The sequence below is a fragment of the Strigops habroptila genome, chromosome 6, assembly GCF_004027225.2.
Source record: "Strigops habroptila isolate Jane chromosome 6, bStrHab1.2.pri, whole genome shotgun sequence".
Classification (NCBI taxonomy): domain Eukaryota; kingdom Metazoa; phylum Chordata; class Aves; order Psittaciformes; family Psittacidae; genus Strigops; species Strigops habroptila.
In genome coordinates, this window is record NC_044282.2 from 26,749,041 (window position 1) to 26,774,187 (window position 25,147).

General features: G+C 42.5%; 1 protein-coding gene across 1 annotated transcript; it reads left to right on the top strand.

Moving 5' to 3' along the window:
• The first annotated feature begins 2,203 nt into the window (after positions 1–2,203).
• TBX18 (T-box transcription factor 18) lies at positions 2,204–24,632 on the top strand. Its single transcript, XM_030490365.1, has 7 exons — positions 2,204–2,718; positions 4,227–4,328; positions 7,285–7,456; positions 13,911–14,078; positions 15,271–15,335; positions 18,495–18,589; positions 21,109–24,632. The coding sequence occupies exons 1-7, from the start codon at positions 2,204–2,206 to the stop codon at positions 21,831–21,833; spliced, it is 1,842 nt and encodes a 613-aa protein (XP_030346225.1). The 3' UTR covers positions 21,834–24,632.
• The last annotated feature ends 515 nt before the right edge of the window (positions 24,633–25,147 follow it).

The window sequence follows — 25,147 nt, forward strand, 5'->3', positions numbered from 1 at the left end:
TTTCCTCTTTAGATTACGGTCAGAAATCTCAGCTGTGCCACTCGACAGGGACCTCCGAGTCTGTAACTCAGACGGAGCACACCACCAGTTTCTGTTACCCTAAACAGCGAAGAGATCCCATTTCTCGAAACCGTGAAATTTGCCTCATGATTTTTTTTCAGGAGGATTTCTATTGTTTCCTTCAACAGAGCATGTCACCCCATTTAGTTCTGCGAAAAAAAAAAAGGGGGGGGTGAGGGGGACGTATATAACGCAACAAAAGGGAAAGAAAAAAAATAAAAGAAGAAAACACAACAAAAATCTCAACAGCTTTTTCATTTCTCTGGCCATGCAAAGAAAATAATATCTGGCTCCAAACCTTTAACAGTTTTACTCACTGGAAAGATACGAAAGGCTATGCACCTGAATATGATTATTATTAAAGTCGCTGCGGGTGGATGCACCGATGTTCATACAAGGTTCGGTTTAATTCTCTTTTTATTGCCCCTTCAGCGCCTAATTGGCTGGGTTTGGAGGGGGCTACGGGCGACGTGCTGAACCCCCGCCGCAGCCGGTGCTTGAATAACAACAACACGACGAATCTCCGAGTGCAACAGCTAAACACAACTGATAATTGCTGATCCCTAACAGCAAGGAAGGGCGTAAAGTCATTTTGTTTTAAAGTCAGAACGGTTTCCCAGACCGAAACGCAGCGCCTCGGGAGGGCTCCCTGTTCCCTCTGCGTTCCGGAGGGATCTGGGGCTCCCGGCCAGCCCGGTCTCCGCGGGTGATGGGGTGTCCTCATTAACGTTTATTGCGGGGTGTATCTGCCGGGGGGCGCGGGGCCGTTTAGGCCCGGGGCTGGCGCGGGACGGCGGAGCACCCCCCACTCCCCCGATCGCCCTTGAGCCGCGGCGGGGGCCCCCGGGTAGGGCGGCGGGGCCGGGGCCGGGGCGGCGGGGCCGGGGCGGCGCTGATTGGGCTGCGGGCGGCGGGGCCGCGGCAGCCCCCGCCCCGCGGCTCCGCCCGGCCCCCGCCGCCGCAGTGACACTAATGAGCGGGTTCTTCCCACCGGTCTCCTGCCTGGAAGTGCTGACAGATCAAGGCAACAAATTTCAATTACAAGCCCTAATTTGTGTCCGCAGAGCGTTTGTTACCCATGTCAGTCCTGCCTGGCCCATCAGACGGGGCAGAACGTGGAGGAGGAGGAGGAGGGGGAGAGAAGGAGCGCATCTGCAGAAAGGAATAGATTTTTTTTTTCTCTTAAAAAAAAACCCAAAACCAAACCAACTCCCCCCCCCCCAAAAAAAAAAAAAAAAAACAACACCAACTTGGCTGATAACTCGGATTTAAAAAGAAAGGCGAGGAAAAGCCCCAGCCCCTTGCCGGCGCGGTCGGGAGAACGGGCGTGCGGCCGGGCACTGGTGCCGGCGGCCGCGGCGCGCCTGGATGCGCGGGCTGTAGGGGGGCGGGCATGGCCGACAAGCGGCGGTCCTCGCCCGGCACCACCATGAGCCTCAAGGCTCACGCCTTCTCCGTGGAGGCGCTCATCGGGGCCGAGAAGCAGCAGCAGCAGCAGCCGCCGCCACCACCGCCGCGGCAGCCGAAGCGGCGGAAGCTGGGCGGCGAGGACGAGGCGGCGGAGGACGAAGGGGGCAGCGGCTGCTGCGCCAAGAGCTCTTCGGCCGCCGCCGCCGGCAGGACCTGCGGCGACATGGAGCTGGGCTGCGCCGCCCGCGCCCCCGCCGGTGAGTGCCGCCCCGCGCCCCGCCACCGCGCCCGCCTCCTGTCCCGGCTGCCGGGCGGGCGGCCCCCTCCCGCGGCACGGAGCCGATTGCTCCAGCCGCAGCCGCCGCTCTGCTTCCCCGCTATTCCCTCTATCCTGCCACACGGTGTGAGCACTCCCTTCTCCACCGCCGGCGCTGCCGGTTGAATCCCCGGCGCTCTCCGGGGCCCCGGGGGGGGAGCGGGCGGGTGCCGGCGGGTGGTCAGTGCCGCAGCGCGGTGGAGCAACAGCTGGAGGCTTGTTGCCGAGGAGGGGGAGAAGCGCTTCTACAATGCATATATGTAGACGTTGTGCAACTATTTGTGTATATATATATTTGTATAGCACACGTATGTATATGTGAGTCGGTGATTTACTGCACACGGAAGGGGGTGCCTTTCCCGCGGCGGGGCAGAAGGCCGCGGCCGCCGGCGGTCACACTAATCGCGCCCCAAGGAAATGCGCCGCCGGCCTCGCACCCCCGACCCGCTGCCGCCGCTTCGGCCCGGCCCGGGGTGGCGGTGTGCCCGGCGGAGCGCTGGGGGCGGCTCGCCGCTGTGCTCCGCGTCGGGGAGCCCCTCTCGCCGCCCGGCTGGCCCGGCGCGGCCGCTCGGCGCCTGGGTAGCCCCCCGTCCCGGCGCGCAAGGCCGCGGCCCAGGCCCGGGGCCGGCGCAGCCCGTTACCCGGGCAGGGTGGTGGGTCGGCGGGGCTAGGCTCGGGCTGAGGAAGCCCCCCGGTCGCGAGGTCCGCGCTGTCCCGGCCCCTCTCGCTTCCTCCGCTGTCTCCGCAGGCGGCTGTGAGGAGGGCTTCCCGGCGGCCTCCCCGCCCGCCTCCCCCGGCGGCTCCCCGAAGGGCTCGAGGCCCGGCTCGCCGCTGACCGCACCGCAGGCACCGCGCGTGGACCTGCAGGGCGCCGAGCTCTGGAAGCGCTTCCACGAGATCGGCACCGAGATGATCATCACCAAGGCGGGAAGGTAAGGGGCACCCGCGGGGGATCTCCCGGGGCGGGCGGGCACATGGAAGCGGGCAGAAACCGGGGGTACCCTCCAGATTTTGGATGCGGTAATGTTAGACGGGCACCGGGGGCATTCGGCGTTCTGGGTTTCCTGTTCGTTAGGGTGAGCCGTGGGAGCGCCGCGTCCTCTTGAGGGAAAACTTTTCCCCTTCCCAGTGGATACACATGGTAAAAACCTGGGCAGCATAAAAGTATCTGAACTTATTAGAAATTACAAAAACATATTTTATCGAATCCATATGCTGCCCTCTGCGTTCTTAGAGAGGCTTTATTAATGATTGAAACGCAATCTTAAACAGCACAAAGCAACATTTGTCTTATGAGAGTCCAGTCGGGGAATTTGTGTTTTATCTTACAGGTGCACTGAAATAACAGAGAGAACTAGTTACCCGCAGTCGGGTTTGCCTCCCCGTTTGTTTAGAAATAACGGAGATAGGGGTTTTCTTTCCAGTAATGTCTTTTAATTTTTATATACGTATATATGTTATTTTATTTTTTTAGAGCAGCAGCAAATAATAAACTGGAATGGTTTTCAAGATTTATAAAATACAGAGAAATACCTTTCATTAGCTTGCAGTCAGCTCATCACTAGGTCTTTTCTTGTGTTTTTTTGGCTTCAGGAATGAACCTTTCTGATAAAAGCCGTGCCAAATGTCAGCTAAGAAGCACATTTTGATGTTAAACCCACCGCATCAGTTAGTTCCTCCGTTTTCCCCGTAGAAAATCTAAACTTTCAACGTTTGTTGTTGTTGTTGGCTTTTTTTTTTTTTTTACTTTTAAGAAATTACCTCGTAGATTCGTTTCTGCTTTCAATAAAGAAGTTTTACTATACCTTTCAAAGACAGAGTAGCTCTTGCACTTCACCTTTAGTAAGTTGCAGACAGGAAGTCCCGTCTCAATAAAGACCATATTGTTGAGTTGCAGCATGGCACGCTGCCTTTTATAACTGCATCCTTGCAGGGCTAGAATTGTATCACCGTGGGTTTGGCTTTCTCGTTTGCTGCCCTAGAAATGATAACACCTCTTGCTGCTGCCACTTGAAACTTCAGTGGCAGTTTGCTTTTCTGTAAGTATTGGTCTGCCTGGGTGGAGATGGTGTTTGCACATCTCCAGAAATAGATTTCTAGGTAATATCTCAAACGGGCTTTAAATGAGCATACTGCTAAAGTCAAGTCTCAAACCCAAGTGATTTACTGGCTAACAATAAAGTTGAAATGATGTGGTAATAGCTGTACTCCCAAAGCATATCCCAAAACATACGAAGTATTGTTCGAGTAAATGCACTTTAGAAATCTGTTTTGACATATCGAATGGGCCATTTCGTGGCTGTGTAACTATAATCGTCCAAAAGGACTCTGTAGGCTAAAAGGAAGAACGAGAAAAATCCCACGAAGCGGTTACTTTTCCTAAACAACCAGTCCCGAGTCTGTTTCATATTAAAAATGACCTCTCTCTTTCCATGTTCAGGCGGATGTTTCCCGCAATGAGAGTGAAGATCTCAGGTTTAGACCCACATCAGCAATATTACATTGCTATGGATATTGTGCCAGTGGATAACAAAAGATACAGGTACGGTGAGTTTAAGGCAAAAACCATACGCTGCAAGCCATAGGGAGCTTTGCTGTTGGAAGACAGCATTTACGCTATATAAATTAGCAAAGGTCGTGGGCAACTCTCCTTCGGATTCCTATTTTCATCCCAGGGCATTAAAATAAAAAATAAAATTGTGCAAAGTACGCAAAACCAACTAAAATTTCTTTTGAAGCTCTTTATATGCTTGCCTGACGTTGTATCTGTACTGCAGGAGGATGCTCAAGTTTTGGCTTTCAGGGAGCTCAGTTTTGGTGTGGTCAGGAAATGTTTTCATATTTTATTCCTCATCATGCCAGTGGGAATTATTTCCAGTAAACAAATAAATATGAAAATGCACATTTTTCTAGTGCTAAATGGCATTAATAACATTAATAGGAATTATGTCTGATATAATGACATACGAGCTTTCTTGGTCATGTTTCAAATTGGTTATATAATTTAATTTAAAAGCTGGTTATCACTCACATATTTTGGTTGCTTAGATTCACAAAGGGTGATGCTTCTAATTACTGTATTTTAAAGAATTAATGGCATTATTGTCTGGAGAATAATCTGAGGAACAAAAGTATTTATTCTTCAAACATGTAAAAGTAGGAATTACGTGCTGAAACTCTCACTGTTTCAAGGGCAGTCCTGTTTCAACTTTGCTGAAACCACTGGAGCTGTAGAAATGCTTGCAGGATTGGGCCCACAGCAGTTATTACTATGAGTTGTAGATGTTTTGTAGGTCTTGCGTTGCGGATGAGGTCCCATGCTCCATAGGAGCCAGGAGGAACCTGGCCAAGTAGTTCAGTGGAGGCAGGATCAAGTCCTCACGAATTGCTAGTTTGATTGTTTCAAACCTATACTTAGTATAATGTACGGAAAACCGCTGCGGATTGAACTGCAGAACTAGGAATATTGCAGACTTAGACTTAAAGGTTGGTTCTGCAGGAACGCCTCCTTCTTTCCTAAGCAAACACTGCTTGATGTTTTTTGTGTGTCCTTACCTCATTGACTGCAATTTTGTCCTTTTCTTGTGTGGTGTATGAGACATTTCTTAGGACCATTTTAGATTTTGTGGCTTTCAGCAAGGTGCAGATACCAGTGCTGAGAATGTCTGGTACATACAGTTAAGGGAGGTTTTCTGACTGCGCCATGGAGAAAAAAGTGCTTTTTTCTTTAGAACAGTGCAGTGCAGCTCAAACGAAAGCCCCTTTCTAGCTTTGTGTCGTACACGTGTGTTTCTTTAGTAATCTAAACATGTAATTCCTAGAAAGTCTGAGCAATTCCTTAATTCTCAGAAAAAGCGAGGTAGTTATTCCAAATTGAATAGAAATGTTAACATTAAAAATTAAAACCAGGTATATTGAATACGAGTTGTTTAAACCTCATTTGATTTAAAATACAGTCATGCTGAGCTGCGCTGTCCACTTAGTACGATACGTGGTACCCAGATAACTGAAGTAACTGAACACAAGCTGTATGAAGGGCAGTATTTTCTTTGCTGGCAAACTTAAACTTCTCTAATCACAACTAGTTCCACACCTTTAATCTTCCCACTAAATATTGATGTTTTATGTGTTTTACTTGATGCCAGTTTTGACTCTTTGAGGTGCAATCTGTGATTTTTTTAAATATTTTTTATTTTTAATTGCTGACTGTAACTTCAGCTTTGGCTGTTCATGTGGCTTCACAGACTTCACTTCTTGCAGCTCTTTAAAGGTGAAAGGTACAACAGCAGTCACATGGAGCCTAGTCTTCAGCTGTCACAGTGGATAGCAAAACTGTGTGGAAATGAAGAAAATTACATGTAGATCTAGATTTCTAGCAAAATTGGAACTCGTAAATATTTGGAAGCTTAAACTGTTGAGCTGAAACTGTTGGGCTTAAGGTCAAAATATTTTATGTATATATATGACATTATTTACTTCTGTAGGGAAAGCATGTATTTAGTATAAACCCACAAATATAAAATAAATGAAAAATGTTACATCAGTTGACTGTGTGATCTTGGGTTGTGAATTTGTCTCCAGGAGAGAATTTCACCACCATTCCGCATCTTAGTTTTACAGCTTGATATAAATTGTGCGGAGTGATGCATGTATTGGATCATTTTGTTTTCATTTCCAATGATGTTGTTAGTCTTTTTCTAATAAGGAACTGAATTGTATGAACATATGATCTGATAAAGTCAGTCTTGTTTTTATTAAAAAATATAGCTGAAGTACTGAAATTTTACTGTACTTGAAAAAAATACCTTGAGGTTTTCAATTAGTGCTTTTTAAATTGCCCTTTTAAGTATCTGCCTTCAAAATAAGTTTTCTAGCAAAGCAGGCACTATTTTTATTAGAAAACTACTTTGTCAGCGTTGGCCTGTCAAATGAAATATGGGATGTGTTTTTTTCATTTTTAAGCCTTTCTGCAGTACTATCTGAGACAATTAATATAGTCTTGCAGAAATAGCAAGAGCATAGTTTGACATAGTTTCATTATTTTTTCAATCGTAATGTTCTTTCCCTTCAATAACTTATTTATAGACTTTTCTATTAGACTCAACATGTTAAATCTCCCAAATATGGAATTACTACTCTTAGTTGATAAATGAAGGGCCAGATTCTTCCCTGTTTGCTGATGCCTATTCAGAGCAGAGCTGTAGCAATCAATGAACTGACACCAGCTTAAAGCTCAGCGTGGATCATAGTGTTAAGACTGTTACTGATCTTAAGAAGACTAAGGTCAGATCAGAGCATGGGTTTTAGCCTTTCTTTTGCAGGTACCAGAACTATGTCTTGAAACTAAAAAAAAAAACCCCAAAACTGTTATTGTCCTTTCATGTTTTTTTAATTGCTGGGTTTTTGCTGTATGAATAGGCCCTAATTTATTAATACTGAATGGGTATGCTAAATTATTTTGAGTTTTGTGGTTACAGGTATTTGTTTTCTTTTTACAGGTATGTTTATCATAGCTCCAAGTGGATGGTGGCTGGTAATGCTGACTCCCCGGTACCGCCTCGTGTTTATATTCACCCTGATTCACCTGCCTCCGGAGAGACGTGGATGAGACAAGTGATCAGCTTTGACAAACTGAAGCTTACCAATAATGAGCTGGATGATCAAGGGCATGTGAGTACTTTCTCTTGTGTACAGTATTATATGTAGGTGCATTGCTCAGCCCTGAATCTGACATACAGCTTCAGGGTGCCAGAAATAGTCTTGACTTTTCAAAGCTGTTTTGGAACTTTACCGTCCAGATCTAAAATCTGCTTACTTTCTGCTCCAATAATTAACTGCTTATTAGAGCCTGCTGTTTTACTCCCCCTCAAAAACAGAACTCCTTCTCAAAGTAAGAATTTACAAGGGTAAAGTGCCTAATACGAAGGGGCAGAATTGCTCTTGTGTTTTCCCACCGAATGTGTTACTTGCAACTTCTGCTCTGATCAAAAAGGATGCTTAAATTCACAAGTGGCTAGAAGAAACATTAATAGTGTGTAAGAACCTCACGTGAATAAAAATACACTCAACTATTTCCTTAACCTAAACATTTCTGTGAAATCCCATGAGGTGTTAATAATTGCAGTCAAAAACGAACAACATGGGAGCTGGGTTTGCTCTGATAATGATTTATTACATACCTTATGAAGCAGGACCCTTTCACAGCTGAGGCTCATTACTTCGGAAAAAACTGGCGAAGATGTATGCAGTATGAGTGTTCTGTTTGCAAGTTCTAAATTGTTTAGTTATGACATTATCTAATGTGACAAAATGTGTTACGTTAATATTTCCTTTTCTCTTCAAAACTGTTGAAACGTGACAGATGTAAGCCAGTATCTTTCCAGCAGTCCCAGAATAGTTTTACTCGACACCTTAGGTAATAATTAAAAAATGATAATTGTTTTTAGTCAGGGTGAAGTCTTTAATTTTGCAAAATCCTGTAATAAAGGGCAAATGTTGGCCTACTTTCAGAAGGAGAAACAAATTCCAAGTGGTAGAGTTTTAAGATGTTGGAGGCAAGTTTTGAGACAGGATGTGGATTCCATTGTCCTTAGCGTAGCCTGGTTTATTAACCAGGATGCTTTCCTCTTTGTGGAAGGGAGTGAACCAAAATGTACCTGGCACAGAGTACAAAGATACTACATCCATTTTTCAGTATAGTTGTAACTCTGTGACATTAAGTCATGTATTTTGTCAATATGTAGTCCAAGTTTAAGTATGATATTTTTTTTCTCTGTGTTTGCAAAGGATATTAACATGAGACTCTGATCAAATTGTGCAGGAGCTACAACTTCTATGTTACAGCAGCAGGAATACAGGAGACTGTACTGAGCTAGCGAATGTGATAACAGGGATAAGAAGCCTCCCTTTCATATAATACTGCTCGTAATTTTATTGTGTTCGTCCCTAAAAACAATGTGGGGGTATTCACATACCTTAAGTTTGCAGCACTTTTCTTTAGGCTTGTAAGAAAGACATTTTATACTGCTTCTTTCCAGAATTACAGTTATGCAGCAGCATCTATTTGACTTAAGGTTAGCACATGTAGTTCGCTTAGTTTCTCCAGCATTCGTGTATTTGCGACTCTTCTTGGGTGGGAGTTGCTTTCTCCGAGTCCTGAGTCCATTGTAAGTGCTTTAAAAAGTGAAGCAGATGCAAATGGGTAAAATGTCGCTTTTCAAACAGAGACCAGGCCAGCTGGTTTTTGTACTCATTGCAGAGGGACGATATGTGGCTACTGTGGTCCAGCCGTGCACTTGCAGTCCCAAACTGCCCTGTGATAAAATCTCAGCTATGTAGAGAATTGTATTACTGTATTTTTTCCATCCCAGATCTTAGCTTTGTTTTTATTCTGAACCGAAATCTGTGTAGTGTACACAGCACACCATTATTCATAATGCAGGGGGATATAAATTTTCTGGTCTTTAGTTAAGTGTTTCGATTTGGAAACTAGTGAAGCTAAGCCCTAGCACAGTGATTTGAGACACATTGAACTGATTCAGAGCTACAGCAGTGCCCCTCCTCCCTAAAATGGAAATTTAAGTATTAAAATAAAAGGACAAAAGAAGGATGACTGTAAAATAATTTCATATTTCTCAAATCTGGGAAATTGCAAACATGTCATTCAAAATTACCAGAAAAGGCAAAAGCAGAAAGCAGAAAAGTGTCTCTTCCAATGGGTACATTTTTTCTTTTAAAGCTATGGTAGTGTGGAATGCTGTATTGAAAAAGCTATGTAGCCTCTGAATGCCTCTAGCAATAATGGAAAACGAATAATCATATTTTGTGATGAATATAAAAAAACCCAATTGTTTCTCATAAGCAGGAAGGAACCATTTTTCTCAAGAGGGTATCAGGGGAGGGGTGAGGGATTAGAAGAGCAAGGGGTCAAGGCTGTACCTCAAATATTAGTTTTTGCATCAAGTATTCTGACTCTCCCACCCTGTATGGGTGATGGAGTATATTTTAGATTATTAGGAAGTTGGTTTTGTTTTCTTCTTCTGCTTAGGCAAAGTGGGTGAGAGAAACCTCAGTGTGGTCTCAGCACTTTGCCATCACTCCTCCAGTAGGGCTTTAGCTGTTGTTCTTTGGGTGTGCTTTCTGTGCTGTCTGGTTCTGGGGCTTTAATCCGTGTTGAAATCGTTTCTTTATTCTTCCTGTGCTCTGCAAATGTGTAAGGTTTTGCAGAGTTTTTGTGTTAAAATCCCAGGGCTAGGTTTTGATCTTGCAGGCGCTGAGGTAGGGAGCTCACATGAGATCAATCCAGAGCCCTTTTACCTATTCTATGATTCTATTCCAGAGTACTAACTTTCAGAATCGGTGAGAGAAGTGACCCATGTCCGTGGGCATACGGACAGTATTTGCAAACAGACACTAAGGTAGTATTTCTGTGCAGTATTTATATTGTGGTAGTAGTTCATGGCAGCCAGCTCCCCTTGCGTTGCATTGCCCTGGGATTAGCTTCTTGTGAAAGGAGATCAGCCATCTCTAAGACGACTTGTTTCGCTGCTCAAGTGCTTTCCGGGCTCCTTGCTGCCTGCTGCTATTTTCATCAGTGTTTTGAGTGGGAGTTTGTGACTACATTATTTTAGAGAGCTGTTCTGCTGAGAGATTTTGAAGCACATCTGCACGTAGGACACTCTCTGATACATGGGTTCCACTTGCTGGCTGAGGAGATCAAGCAAATTTTGTAAGGATATGTTTTCCTTGTGTGTGTTTGATCTCAAAAGAAAGTCCCAGGGTGAATTCCCTGCTTTGGAAAGATTGTGTGCTTATGAAGGCATTAAGACGCATACTGTAGCATTTGTGTCTTTCATCTGAGTTGTGATGGTGGAAAAGTAAACCTGCATTTTGCAGTTGGCACTGAGAAGTGAATGGTCTGGGCACTCTTTGTGAATGCCTCTCATCCTCCTCTCATCTGTGGAGTAAGTGCTGCATTGTAAAAGCAGTATTTCCCTCTGGCTGGTTAGAGCGGGCTGATTCTTCTGTTTCGATGCAGTTTTTAATCTGAATTTCAGCAGAGAGGAAAAGTCAATATTTTCGATGCTATTTTCCATGCTTTTCAACTGAGTATTTTTTGATGCAGTGGAACATCTTTTAACTTTCAGTGAAAATGAGGCTGTTAGCCTGTTAATTGTTCCTTGGTGGTTGGGTATGGTTTTTTTTTTTTCCCATTTGAAAGTGGGGTGAGGCTGGAAGCAGAGGCGGACTGTTACTCTGCCCAGACTTGGCTCCAAGTAGCGAGCTCTGCTTACAGTCAATGGGTAGTTATATGTTCTTGTCACAATGAAAAGCTGGGAAACATCAGCATTTGCACTTGCAGTTTTTGTCTTTTATGAAGAGGGAATCTGTGCTCCTCAGCCCTATGTGTTCCTGTAACTGCAGAAAGCAGGAATGCATGGGCTTTGCAGGGAGGATAAAGGAGGATTTTGGGCAAAAACAGTGTCGAGGTGAGGATCAGGCTGGTGGTGGGGAGGTGACTGGGTAGTCTGTGAACTGCTGAGCTACCAGAGGATTGGCATCTCTCCCATGAAAGAGTATTGGGCTCTCACTTGTTCTGGCTGTGATGGTAGTGCCACGGCAGTGCCCGAGCTCATGGTCAGCTCTGAGGTCTCATCACAGCTGCATCTCTGAAAAGCCGTGTTTCGAAGGTGATCCCACCTTTGTGTGTCTGCAGGTGCTTTGGCTGCCTTTGCTCTGTCAGGCTGTTGTCTTGCTCTGCTGCCTACCTGTGTCTTCCATTCACTAACGATGTCTTGACTGCTGCTGTGGTCAAAGTGTAATTTTGCCTTTGGCAGGAGAGGTTTATTCCCCCAACAAATGTTTTGGTCTCATCGTGTGAGGGATTTGTAGAGAGAGGCAGGCTCTTCAGCTGTGAATTGAAACTAATTCCAGTTCATGTTTGGCATTTGGTGGGACTTATTGGGGCTTTTCTGTTGGCTTTTAAGGGTGAAAGGGGGAAGTTGCTGCTTCTGCAGGTAAGCTGTTTGATCCCATTTGTGCTGTGAAATGTGCAAGCACTGTGGAATGAAAAGCCAGAATCTCCTTTTCCTTAGCTTTTTCTTCACAGTAGCTTTAGGTGATGCTTAGAATAATAGAGCTAAACAGTTTTTGGAAAGGATGTTGTAGCTCCCTCTCCTTTTATGTCCTATCTTCATAGTGGTGCTCTTTGATTCACCAGGGCTCTATGGTTATGTATTACTTATTTAGAATTCAGAGTCCTGGTCATTAGCAAAGATCCTGTTGTACAAGACAAGGTACAACATCAAGAAGCAAAAAATTCTTGCTATGGATCTGCTAGCCATCTAGCAGTGTGTCAGTGCAGGAAATTTCAGTGTAGCGCAGAGCCAAGCCAGGTTGCTCTTAGGAGGTGACAGGGATCAGTTTAGCTGTAATAGCCACCCAGATAAGGACTGGGAGGTGTTCATGTCTGTGCTGCTGTGACTTCACTTGTTCTGATACATGAGCAGAGTTGTTTATAGCTGCCTGGGTTATCATTGTGTATGGTTAAGTCCGCTGTGTAGGCAAGTGGTAGTTTGCACCGCAGAGCTGATGGGGTGGTATAATCTGTCTGGGAGCAGAACATGGCACGCTCAATGGCGCCCATGCAAATGCAAGGCACAGAATAGTGGTGGGTTTGAACAGTGGAACAGAGCTTTCCTTGATAATTTTTCCTACTGTTCCACCAGTATCTCCCCTGGTATCACTGGGTGTTCACAGGAAAACAGCGTCAGGAATGTGCTGTCCTCTCTGCATTTTCATTTTGTAGATCTTTGCCAGTGGAGAACTGAAAGGAGTGTTGTAAAAGGGAATACACATTTGCATGATAAAAATCTTGCTCTGTACAAGATTTCAGAAACTGGGAAAAGGCTTCATATGAGAACATCCTTAGGGCACTCCCTGAGCAAATTAATTGGAGCCTGTGATGTCACTGTGAAAACCTTACTTACAGGCTAATAAACTCCATGATTATCCAGAAACTTGGCTTACACAAACCGGGGTCATGTCATCTGGCCAGGACCAACTGTATTAACCTAGCCAAACTCTAGTTTATCCAAATGAATGTAATGTCCTCTATGTCATTTGAATGAATGGACTTCCACAGTGTCTGGCACAGGGGCTCTGATGAGTGCCTCAGTACATGCACATTCTGAGGCTACTCAAGGAGCAGGAAATTAAAAAGCTTCTCCTGAATGTTGATTAGTGGTTCCACAGGCCAGTAGCCATAGACTATTTATTTATCAAGTTACTAATTTCTCAGGCCTTCCAACAATAATAGTTGAGCTTCCAATTATTATTTTTCCTTGAAGTCTTCTATTTTAGAAGTGGTTAGCTGAAGTGGAATAAAATAGAGGAAACATTCTGTATTTTAAATCTCATCTAAAATTTGGGAGCAATACCAAGAGGTATTTTTGTGTATAATTTTATGCACTGTGAATTCGTATGCTTCTCATTTATAGTTTATTCTTAATTGAGTTTTTGTATGCTGGGAAGAGTTTGCGTATTGATATTCATTGTCTGTATTATAAATCTAGGGTTACTAACACTTTAGAGTTTTGGATTTCAGTATTATTTTATTCCAAGTTTCTGCTTCTTCAGAGTGTGAGAGTCTCAGCTTATATTCAAAACAGGAGATGTTTCCAGGATATCTCTTTGGGATATCAAGAAAAAAATAGCTCCAAGCACATCCTGAAGGTTCCAAAAACAAAAAGCAAATGCTGCTGCTGTTAATCCTGTTAGATCAAATCCAGGCTCCAGTGGAAAACAGTGACAAAACTTTACTAATTCCAGTGGGATCAGGACTTCACTCCTGATTTTTTTCCCTTTGAACCAGTCTCAATTGAGCCAGTCGCTGAATTTGGACCTCTTGAGTCGTAATTTTTAAATGCTTAGGGTTGGCAATAACATAAATGCACAGGGATTAGACTACTGTAATAAGAACCTTCAGAGGTTAAAGAAAACATTTGATTTCCAGTAAGTGGCATGGTAAACACATACCATAACCTGTTCCAGAAAGCTATTAGTCCTGAAACAGCAGGGTGCCCTTTCTAACAAATGTTATCTTTTTTCTTTAATGACTGCATAGATTATCCTTCACTCTATGCATAAATATCAGCCTCGTGTCCACGTCATCCGAAAAGACTGTGGAGATGATCTGTCCCCCGTCAAGCCTATCCCTTCAGGAGAAGGAGTGAAAGCCTTCTCCTTTCCAGAGACAGTTTTCACTACTGTCACAGCGTACCAAAATCAACAGGTAACTTGGACTTTCTGCTTAATGCTTTACAGGCTTTTCAGAGTAGACCAGGGAAGTAAGAGGTAAAAAGTAAGAGATGCTCAGTAAGAGAAAAGTGGATACTTTTATTATACCACTTACTAAAAAGCATTGTCTAAACACCTTTTGTATTGTAAGTAGCTTTCACTAGTAGTATTTTAGCAGTGGCATAATAGCTGAGACTTCAGGCCATGTGGGCTAGATGCTGCATGTAAAAAGTCATTCTTATTATGGGGATCACAGAGTCTAATATATAAACATATTTCATAGTGTCTCAATTATAAATACAGCATTAAAACACAAGGTGAAGAGCAGTCTAATTTTCAAAGGTGGTTTTTGTACCTTTAAGTGTAGCTACATGTCCAGATAGAATTTTTAAAGCTCTTTTGTTCCTAACTCCAGTGATTTAAAAACTCCCAGGACCTTAACAGAAAAGCTGAGGTCTGAAGAAAGTTGCAGTCATTTTCATTAGCTGCATTCAGCACATCTTATTAACTGCAGTTTATCTGGGTCCACACAGATTCAAAGTCAAAAGTAAACTACAGGATGTATCACTCTAGTCTTTGTCCCTTATTTCCTCTTGTTTAAGTATTAACATACATAGTGACACCTTAGTTAGTGTTGTAACACGTTACTAATTTTGTGGAAGTAATTGCAGCTATATTTTAGGAAATACGCTGTCTTTACAACGAGAACAGAGCCATGTTAGTGAATAGTGAAATATTATTTGGCACCTATCCCATTTATTTAAATAAATTACAAGTGTTGGTGGGGGGGGTTGCTGGGGTTTTTTTTGTGGAGGATAAGAGCCTAGGGATAATCTCTCTTTCAGATTTCCTTCTTGACCTGTACAGAAATGAAATTTAATGTAACTTTGTTGCATTTAAGCAGTGTACTCTCTTACATGAAAAATGACATTTGCCTAAAGATTTTTCTTGAGAATTCCAAACTGCCATTTGGTAGCATTAAACGCTTATTTAGTTTCTCTGGGGATTTGCAGAAATAATGATGGGAGGGCCGGCTCTTATTCTGCTCTGTTTCAGGACAACCGTCTTAAACCATGCAAATGTCAAGGTGTTTCTACTGCACTGTCAACTTAATTCTGTCAGGAGAGTAATTTTGTGTATTACATAGCTGAATTTGCAGGTAATAATGTCTCTAACCATATTCACAGATAACTCGTCTGAAGATTGATAGGAATCCATTCGCCAAAGGCTTTAGAGATTCGGGACGTAACAGGTGGGTGTTGGGGAAGGACGCGGGCTTGTTACTGCTGACAGAGTTGGTTTGTGAAGGCTGGTCGAGGGGAGTACCTGTGTTTACAAACATGTTGGTCTGAGGACTCAGACTCCTTGAGGAAGTGCTTAGGCTTCCCAGTAATATTCTCTGTGGTGGGTTCCTGCTCCTACTCCTCTGACCATCTAGGTCAAGAAGGGGTTGACACTGGGTTTGACTCATGTACTCAAGTTTCCTTTCGGTGGTAGCGGTGGCATACCGTGAAGGCTGCAAATGGAATTAATGCATACTCAGGTCTGTGATTTCAGGCTGCTTCTGAAATCTCATCTTTCTCCTGGCTGGAGAGAGAAACTGCAGATACCAGTGTCAAACTATAAGACCAGGTTCTCTTGGATGTAAGTGGCATTTAGTATGGATGAATGGCTTGTTGTTTTCTCTTCAAGGAGGAGAAACCAAGTCCCCTCATGCAGTAACCTTATGTTCAGTACACCTGCCTAGAAGCTGGGACATCTGTGTTCAAGTATCTCCGTAGCCTAAGGAGTTTTAAATCCACTTCCTAGGTGAATGCCTTTCCTACTAGGCTATAGATGACCTTGAAACAAGCCTGGTTTCCACCTCTTCTGTTGCAGTTGGACTGATTAATTGCTTAGTCTGTCTTGATCCATGAATCTTTCAAAATAGCAATGTGGAATCTGAGTAGTGCAAAGTGGAGACTTGGGTCTAGTCCCTGCTGGCAGCACTGATGAGGTATTTTATCCAAAGACTGTTTAATGCAAAATACTTAAGCTTGTTATGAATTGTATGTTAAATCATTTTGGCTGAAAAAAGCAACATTTAATTGTGGTGCATATTATACATCAGTTCCAGTGATCACATCGTGTTTGGTGTCTACAGCTGCTATATTTATGACCTAGTCTTGCAGAGAAGGGAGCAGACTGTGTGCTGGTAGGAATGCTCAGAGAGTATCTTTTGGTAGCTGGTTTAATGATCTTTTCTTTTAGCAGCGACTGCAGCATTAAAGCCTGTTTTGTGCTTCCACCCAAGCTATGTAAATGCTGAGACTGAACAGCAAATGAGAGTAGTTTTTTAGAAGATGAACAGTTATAGAAGGGGTGGGGTGGTTACAAAGATTTACAGGAATTCACTGTAAGTATCTTTTCAGCCTGCACTCTGCATTTGCTGCTCTCTAAGATTTTTTGTCTTCTAGCAAGGATGTCCAGAGAGGGTTTTTTGTTTGTCTGCTAGGAATAAGTCTGGTTTGGGCATTAGAAAAAAACCAGGATATTTTAATTGAAAGACAATGGGTTAGGCGTCCAGTCCTGCAGGAAGGGCCAGCCTCTGTTACACTAAAAGCATTAGGACCTCATCTAAAGCCAGTTCTGAAATATACCGGTGTGCAAACACACTGGTTACGGAAATGACTGCAAACTCCTGTCCATTGCAAATTGGCATTGGTTTACTGCGGCCAGTATTGCTGTTTTCTTTGATAGCCTCTGTGATACTGAATACGCGTGTTTGGGAATGCAGCTTGGAGTTTTAATTGTTGAGAAGAATTCATTTTTAAATTTAAATTACTGGTTTTACTCAGTTGATTATTATTTTACTCTATTACAAAATACTGAAATTAAATGTTAAGATTGTTTTATTCATTGTTCTAGCTGGTGTATTTATTACTGAGGCATCTTAGTCTGCAACAAAAGTGGAAAAACAATGCTGTGGTACCATTATATCCAACTTTTTAATGTTGTTTTAATTATGGCAGATACCTTACTCTGCACTGCTGCATGCATTAGTTCTGTTTAATTGATCTTAAATGATCTTTCAGATCATTCCTGTTCAGTCCCACAGGCTATTTTACAGAAATCAGTAGCTTCACCTTTTAAAAGCATTCCCTGTGCATTTGCAAAGTGCAACAGAATTTATGTGCTGAGAATAGTTTCATTCTTCAGTTAGGCCTTAAGTTTGATCCTATAAAAACTTTTACTCAGGAAAGGACCAGAATTTTTCCCTTTAAATACTTCAGGAAAAACATAACTGTTTTCTTAAATAAACTTGGCCATTTGATAGCATAAATTAGGGTGGTGATAAAATGTGGAAATTGTTCGAAGGCATCTTGTATAAATTATCGCCTTGGCTACACTCCTCCAGGAGGTAGCTTTTATCTCCATTTTAACTAGAAATGAAAATTCACCATTACTGCAGAAAATGAAGGCTATCTTTTTAGTCCAGGTTCAGCTAATAAATACTTTATAAATGTTTCCTGACATACATTTGTGATCCTGCTGGAAATGCAGTGGGGAAGAAGCAGTATCAGAAGAACACGTTGGTAGTTTCAGATTGGGCTATTTGCATAATTCGAATTTACAGAGTGCTGCTGCTCAAAGGGAAGCACTTGTATTTGGTGTGTGCCTGATGCTGACACTTAACAAGCCTTTGGGACCCAGCAGCCAAAAATAACAGCGAAATTATACCTCTAAGGTGCGTTATTCATAAAATTATGTCAGAAAACATGAGCCTTTACCTTCAGGAAATAGAAATTCTTCTAAATACTGTCTGCTATGATCATCTACCCAGTTATTTCTGTTTTTTCACAATGCTTTTAAAAGAAAATGACAGAAGATTTTTAGTTTCTAAAGGCACAGAGTAACCAAGACACAACATTGCTTTATACATTTTAGTAACAAAAGAGTTGTACACCCATGCCTTGCTCATGTTCTAAGTGTGATTTTCCCACTCATTGGTAATGACTGAGAATCCTGTTTTAATAGATGTTGTCAGTGGATCACATTTGTTCCAGACAGAAATAGGAGATCATCCCTCTGGCAGTTAAAGCAGTTGCTCTTAAGGAAATGTCATACTAGGAAAACATCTAACATCATTTTAGCCAAGTCTCCCTGCTCAAACAAGCCTCCCAAAAAGGCAAAAACTGTTGAAATAGAGATCCAGACTTGAGGAATTGGAAAACTCTTTGCCTGCTGCCAGCCCGGTGGCTGCAGATCACAGTGATCTCATAGATAAGGATGTAAGGCTCTTTTCTAAAAATCAAAATAAACTTCAAAATAATCCTGAAATGTTACCAATGTTTCTGAGGTAAAGTATCCAGGGACACGTGACATAATACAGTTTGCTTTCATGATGCCGTGATGTTTTTGTTCTAAATAGAATGGGACTGGAAGCTTTGGTAGAGTCTTATGCCTTCTGGAGACCTTCACTGAGAACACTGACCTTTGAAGATATACCTGGGATACCCAAGCAAGGTAACTATCGTCTTCATATTCTTTCAAAACAAAAATGCATTAAAATAAAGCTTTGCCCGTTACGCTTTACAAAAGTCTAGGTAAGTGTGTCTCTTGCAGAGAAAAAGCAGCTGACCAACCCCAGAGCAGACTATCACCTCTCATGAGTTATTTTAAGGTAGAAAACTGATGCTAACTTAGCCGCTGAGGCAATAAAAATACTGGGTTTTAAAGATAAATCAGATCATATGTAGAGGAGAACACTAGTTATTTAAGGATGGAATAACCTATTCCTTAATGTTATGCTGTGGCTAGATACACAATGTAAAGATGATTTATGGATTACTTCTGTTGCACACATCCAAACTCCAATGTAGGAATTACTTGTGTGTTTAAGAGAAAAGGAAAACAGAATGAGAGAAGAAATGTCCTCTTAAGTAATGAGTAAATAATAGCAAGCTTAATTGGGTTTCTTTCTTGGAAAGCCTTCTTGATGCTCAAACACCTAAAAATTGTTCAGTAAAGTCCAGGCAAACTTCAACTGCATCCTAGAGCTTGAAAAAATACACCTTCTCTCCATTTTGCTTTTTCACGCTCCCCAGTTTGTAACCTCTTGGTTTCCACTTCCCCCATCATACAGGTAGTGCTGTGAAGGAGAGAGAGATTTAAATGGCCTGTTTGGACAGAGAGCGGAACCTCTGAACTCTTCTCTGAATTACTTTATTTCCAAAGTACCCCAATGCATACAGAAAACCTTTCAGCCTTTTCCCAGCTAAATCAGACATTCCTGGTTCTTCACGTTTCCTGGTACCAGATTTACAAACATCCTACCTGCTGTCTTGATAATGTATTGCAAAGTCACTAAACATCTTCAGAACAGAAATCCAGAAAATAACGTAATACACAGAAATCACTGTTTTCAACTTCTCCTTAGCCCACTCCTTTGAGAAATCTTGAGCATCAGTGCTTGATGTGGGCAGTTACAAAGGAGTTTTTGTGCCAAGACATAGATACATTCAATGAAGGTTGGCAGGGTTTTGGGCGGAGCATTGGAGTGAGACAGTCCTCATAAAAAAGGCCGGTAATGAGAAGTCAGCATCAGACCTGAATACCTCGTCAGAGTGAAAAGCAACTCACTATGAAGTTAATCCATCTAGGAGACAGACCAGCTGTATTGCCCTGTTTCTATGTAGCTGCACTGTTTGAGAGTAGGGCAACTGCTGCCATGAACTTCCTTCTTCCATTTTTGCTGTTGCCTGATGTTAGGGAGCTTGTTGAAGTTGCTGTTGATGTTCAGAGGATGCGAAATGGGATCCTTGCAAAATTTTTAGTTACCTTGGACAGTAGGGTGGTTTAGAGAATCGCTGAAAGACCTCGTTAGAAATTTGTCCTGTTTAATGCTGGAAGTGGCCATCTTCAGGTAGTAGAGGCGTTGACATATATCAGGAGAATAATAAGTATGCCTTACATCAGGATTTCTGGAATGCGGCAGTGTCTCATGGTGCTTTGAGCTTGTGTTATCCTGTCAACAGATGAGAGGCAGAGTTCACTAATAATGTATTTTTCTTTTTACTAGCTCATGTATCATGAAAACCTGCTAACAGTGTGTATCTCTTTGCAGCATCAAGCTGTTTGATTGTTAATGTGGTTCACAAACTGGAGAGTCTTCCTTGTTAAGTGCCTTCTGCCTCAGAGACTGTGAAAGGGCCAAATTAGTTTTCTCTGCTCGGTTTTTTTGGTAGATAAAATCCTCTAAGAAAAGGAAGTGTTTCTTGCAGTTGGGAAACTTTCAGTCCTGAGAAAAGGCTTCACCTGTAGCAAGCAATGTGTCTTCAGGAGCATTCAGCACTGGTATTTGTCATGGTATCATCTGATATCAAGTTCTGATGTTAGTAAATGAACAGTTTGCTGCAAACCTAAACTTCCACCTACCTGCTCAAGAAATGAAGCAGCTCTGCACAGTACTCAGCCTACGCTTTTCCTAAAGTTGTTCTGAAGTTTTGTTCTCAAGTATTTTTCATTTGAAGTTGGAAGCTTTTTGTTCTGAAGTTCTGCTCTGAAGTTGTGAACTTTCCTGAAGCTGTTGAACTGTGGGAGGTTATGCTAAGCAGCCTGTTCCTTCGCTGGTGCTCTGACAGTGATAGTGTCTGAAATGCACTCCAGGGTGTAGCGAGGGCATAAACAACACAAAATTCTTCATCTCGAAGTGTGGTACTCACTTGGCTACATCTTAATTGCCATACCATTTCCTTCCAGTGTCAAAGAGTAATTAATATTTTGGGCAGGAGCTCTTAAGTATTGAGCGATGGTTGCAAAAGCGTAACTTCTGTTCTCTTTCTTGGCCAGGTTGTTTCTTTAAAAATATGCATGTGCCATGCACCCCATCCCCTCTCACCCCTCCATGTGTGTACAATATTTTTTGAATGAATGTGAGTCATGTTTCATGTCAAGGGTTGTTATAAAAGGCAAAGGTCTTGATCTGTCACCTGGGAAGTGAACCTTTCCCAACATGCTTCTTACACTGTAACATTCTCTTCCAGGAAATGCGGGTTCCTCTACTTTACTCCAGGGATCTGGCAGTGGAGTGCCATCTACCCACCCTCACCTTTTACCGGGTTCCCCTTGCTCATCTCCAGCCTTCCACCTGAGTCCCAACACTAGCCAGCTCTGTAGCCTTGCTCCAGCTGACTACACAGCTTGTGCCCGCTCAGGCTTGACCCTGAACAGATACAGCACTTCTTTGGCTGAAACGTACAACAGGCTCACAAACCAAACCAGTGAGACGTTTGCACCTCCGAGGACTCCCTCCTATGTTGGTGTGTCGAGTAGCACAACTGTGAATATGTCTATGAGTGGCAATGATGGGGATGCATTCAGCTGCCCGCAGACTGGCTTATCTATGCAGATTTCAGGGATGTCTCCACAGCTCCAGTACATCATGCCATCCCCATCCAGCAATGCCTTTACCACTAATCAAACCCACCAAGGCTCCTACAACACGTTTAGACTGCACAGTCCCTGTGCGCTCTATGGATATAACTTTTCCACATCCCCTAAACTGGCTGCCAGTCCTGAGAAAATCGTTTCTTCCCAAGGAAGTTTCTTGGGGTCCTCTCCAAGTGGAACCATGACGGATCGGCAGATGTTGCCCCCTGTGGAAGGAGTGCACTTACTTAGCAGTGGGGGGCAGCAGAATTTCTTTGACTCTAGGACCCTAGGAAGCTTAACACTCTCGTCTTCTCAAGTGTCTGCACATATGGTTTGATGAAGCCTTTAAGTAAAAGTACAGTATGTTTGGTGTCTACAATGTATTTCTTTTGGAATATGAAAGGACACTCGGTGTAGCTTGTAAAGTGTGTGTGTATATATAATATGAGAGGAAGTTTCACTGAATTTTTTACTTGCTTGTGGCCAGATTATTCTCCTATTTTGAGTTACACAGAGTTTGCTGCGGCATAGACTGCTTTAGTTTTCTGGTATAATACACTTAGTTGTATAACACATTGGGACATATGCAACAAATTAAGTAAGACTTCCTCCCCTTTCCCCCTCCTCTGTTCTAACCCCTTTAAAGAATGAAATGACACTGGGAGTATTAAACAACACAAACAAGCCCACTTACACTTCCTAGAGTACTAGTGAGTTTCTTTTAAAACATTGATACAATGATAAGCTGAGGCACCAAAGGCATTTTACAAGTTTCTTCTCTGTTGCAAGGGTTATGAAGGGTATTTGGGCTTTTAAGTGTTAAGCATCAAGCATCCAGTCTAAAATAGAAGTTTAGCTAATGGATTATTTACAAAGTAAACAGAAAGATTAGCTTGCCTTCTCATGATACACTGTTTTCAGCTTTTCAACAGCACAGCATTCTCGCTAGGATTTTTTTTCAGCATTAGTCTACAGTTATGATTAGATATTCGAAGATAAATAATGCATATTCAAATCACTATTTCAATGGAGTTAGAGTGGCGAATAGAGTAATTTAAACCAACAGCAGAAGAAGAGGCATTCCTTAGTACAGAATGAACTTTGGAGTGCTTAATTTTTGTCAAAGGAAGGGCTTGATGTATTTTTTCCTACATAAATATTGCCTATAAGATGTTTACTGGACAGTAGGATAATCTAATGTATCTTTGTGTTTGTATTTTTACTTTTTTTAAAGGAAAACACAGGTTTGATTTGGGGGGGGGGGGAAGGCAAGCAGGATGAGAAATTCCATTACTGGTTTTTACCCACCTCTGTGTGTGTTGTGTTTGGTTTTGTTGTTTGTTTTTTTTTTTTTAATAAGTGTAGAAAGTCCTTCATCCTCAGTATCTCATAAATACATCGCCTGTATCAATTTGGCAGATGATCTTGTTTGCCCACAAGTGTTTCTGGAAGCAGAACTTTGTTATAGCTGCCTCCCTGCCATTCTGTTTCATAGTCAGTTTTTGCCCTGGAATTGGAAAGGTTCCCTTCCCAGTGGTGCTTGTGAGAACAGAGATCATGACCTGCTCCTGACCAGGCTCCTCCAGAGTGACAAGGACATGGGGAGACACTTGTCATGGTGAAATTTCTGCCCTCATCTGCACCTGTGCAGCCCTGGTGTGCATCATCCTGCTGCAGAGCTGCCTCTCAGCTGCCCTCCTGTTAGAGTGGAATGACGGAGGTTGTGGAGCAGATTTTAATGCTTGAGAGAAAGAGGTCATCTTCAACAATGCGCTAAGTCTCCTTTATATTATGCAGGTGATATAAAGGCATTATAAAGTGGGTACAAATGTAGTTGAAAATGCTTCCCAGGTCAGTATTGAAGGGGAATAAGGCCTTTCATATTTTATGTTTTTCTCTGTTAGATTTTTTTTTTGTGTGTGAAGGTGGATTGTGTTTCTCAAGAGTTCCTGTGTCTTTTCTGGCAAACAGTGGTCTTAACCACTCCCACGTCAAGAAAGACTCATTGCAGCTAATATTTCTTCAGTGGGATGGAGATAATGAATGCAGAAACAGTCCACTCGCTATCTTCTCTTGGTATTTGGGAACAATAGAGAAACCACAGCGGTCTTTAAGCCTGTGCCAGGAGAAGGGTTTATTTCTATTAGTTACATTTTTGTTTATGTTAAAGAAGACAAGTAGGAAGTTCTCATTCAAAGCTGGAAAGACAGGAGGATGCAATTGAGAAGATGTGGGTTTGCTTCTTTGCTGTCTCAAACTTCTCAAGTTGACCTTGAGCAATTCACTCAGCCTTTCTGTATCTAACTTTTTTCTTTTGTAAAATGTGATAATAGCACTTCTCTGCCTCACAGGAGAGGGTGACAGTACATTGAAGATGGAGATCATACTGTGGACAGTACATTGCAGATGAATGCCTAGGTAGTGTACATATATGAGGGTAACAGCTCTGTCGCTAGTTTTGGTATTGCAGTGTTCTTTGAGTCAGACCTTCTAGCAAAATCATGCAATGCTAAAAACATTATTCAAAAACCTCACACTCACGGTCTGTGGAATGGTTCTAAGACGTGTAGAAGATGAGCAACATTTTAGTTATGTAAATTGTCATAGCTCTATTGGTTTAAATTAACAAGAAATGTGTGTGCTCTAGCTAAAACTTTGAAATGTTGCAGTTGGACAAATCTTCAAATGGGAAGAATAGTACAGTTAATCTGTCCTTGAAAAAGGGTAATTTTCCATGTCATCCTAAGGGATGTGACTAGGTAGAAATGTGGAAGAGCTAAATCGTACATGTTCCTGCAAGGGGAAAAAAAGGGTTGTGCATGGATATTCATGGAGGTACTCCTGGCAACAGTATGTACTTTGTCATCTGGGAATTTTTTAGAACTGGTCTCTTATTTTTCCTCAAATTATTCTTATCATATAACCACACAATATTGTTTGAAAAATTTGTTCCTTAAAATTTGAATCATATTGTAAATACTTAACTGGCGTGTCATTGTGAGAAGACTAGCTTTTTATCAATACAGTAAATGCTATATATGCATTATATCTATAATTATATATCTGTATTTTACAAAAATGCCACAGAAAATATATTAAAGTGTGTATTCAGACACTTTTTACTACATTTGGAAAACTGAGGGACTTGAGCCTTTTTTCTTTTCTTTACAACTTCAGCAAGACCAAAGGAAGTGACTCTAAGGTAAGCTCTGAAATTCAGACACAACAAGCTGCAGTGATCCCACTGATCCACAATTCTTACATGGTTCAGTTTAACCATATGCCATTGAACCTCTCCATTATCTGTATGCAAAGGTCATGTCAGATGTTGAGTACAAGGAGATGCTGATAGCAGAGCCCTGAGGTTCTTATGTGGGAAGAGGGGATGGAGCAGCTTGCTGCTCATTACCCAGTAATGGAGCTTTGCTGATTGCTCATAGCCCAGCTTATCCCAGCTGCAAAGACTAGTTGCTGCCCTGTATCAACCAGATCTGGGAAGTTAGCACTTCCATGTGGCCAGGTGCTTGAGCTACCCTGCATATTTTCTCTCCATGCTCGCTCTTTGGTCATTCCCTCTCTGTGCTGCTGCTTCTAAATGCAAAAATCCATCGATTCCTAAAGGCACAATTCCTTTAATCACAACACCTTTAA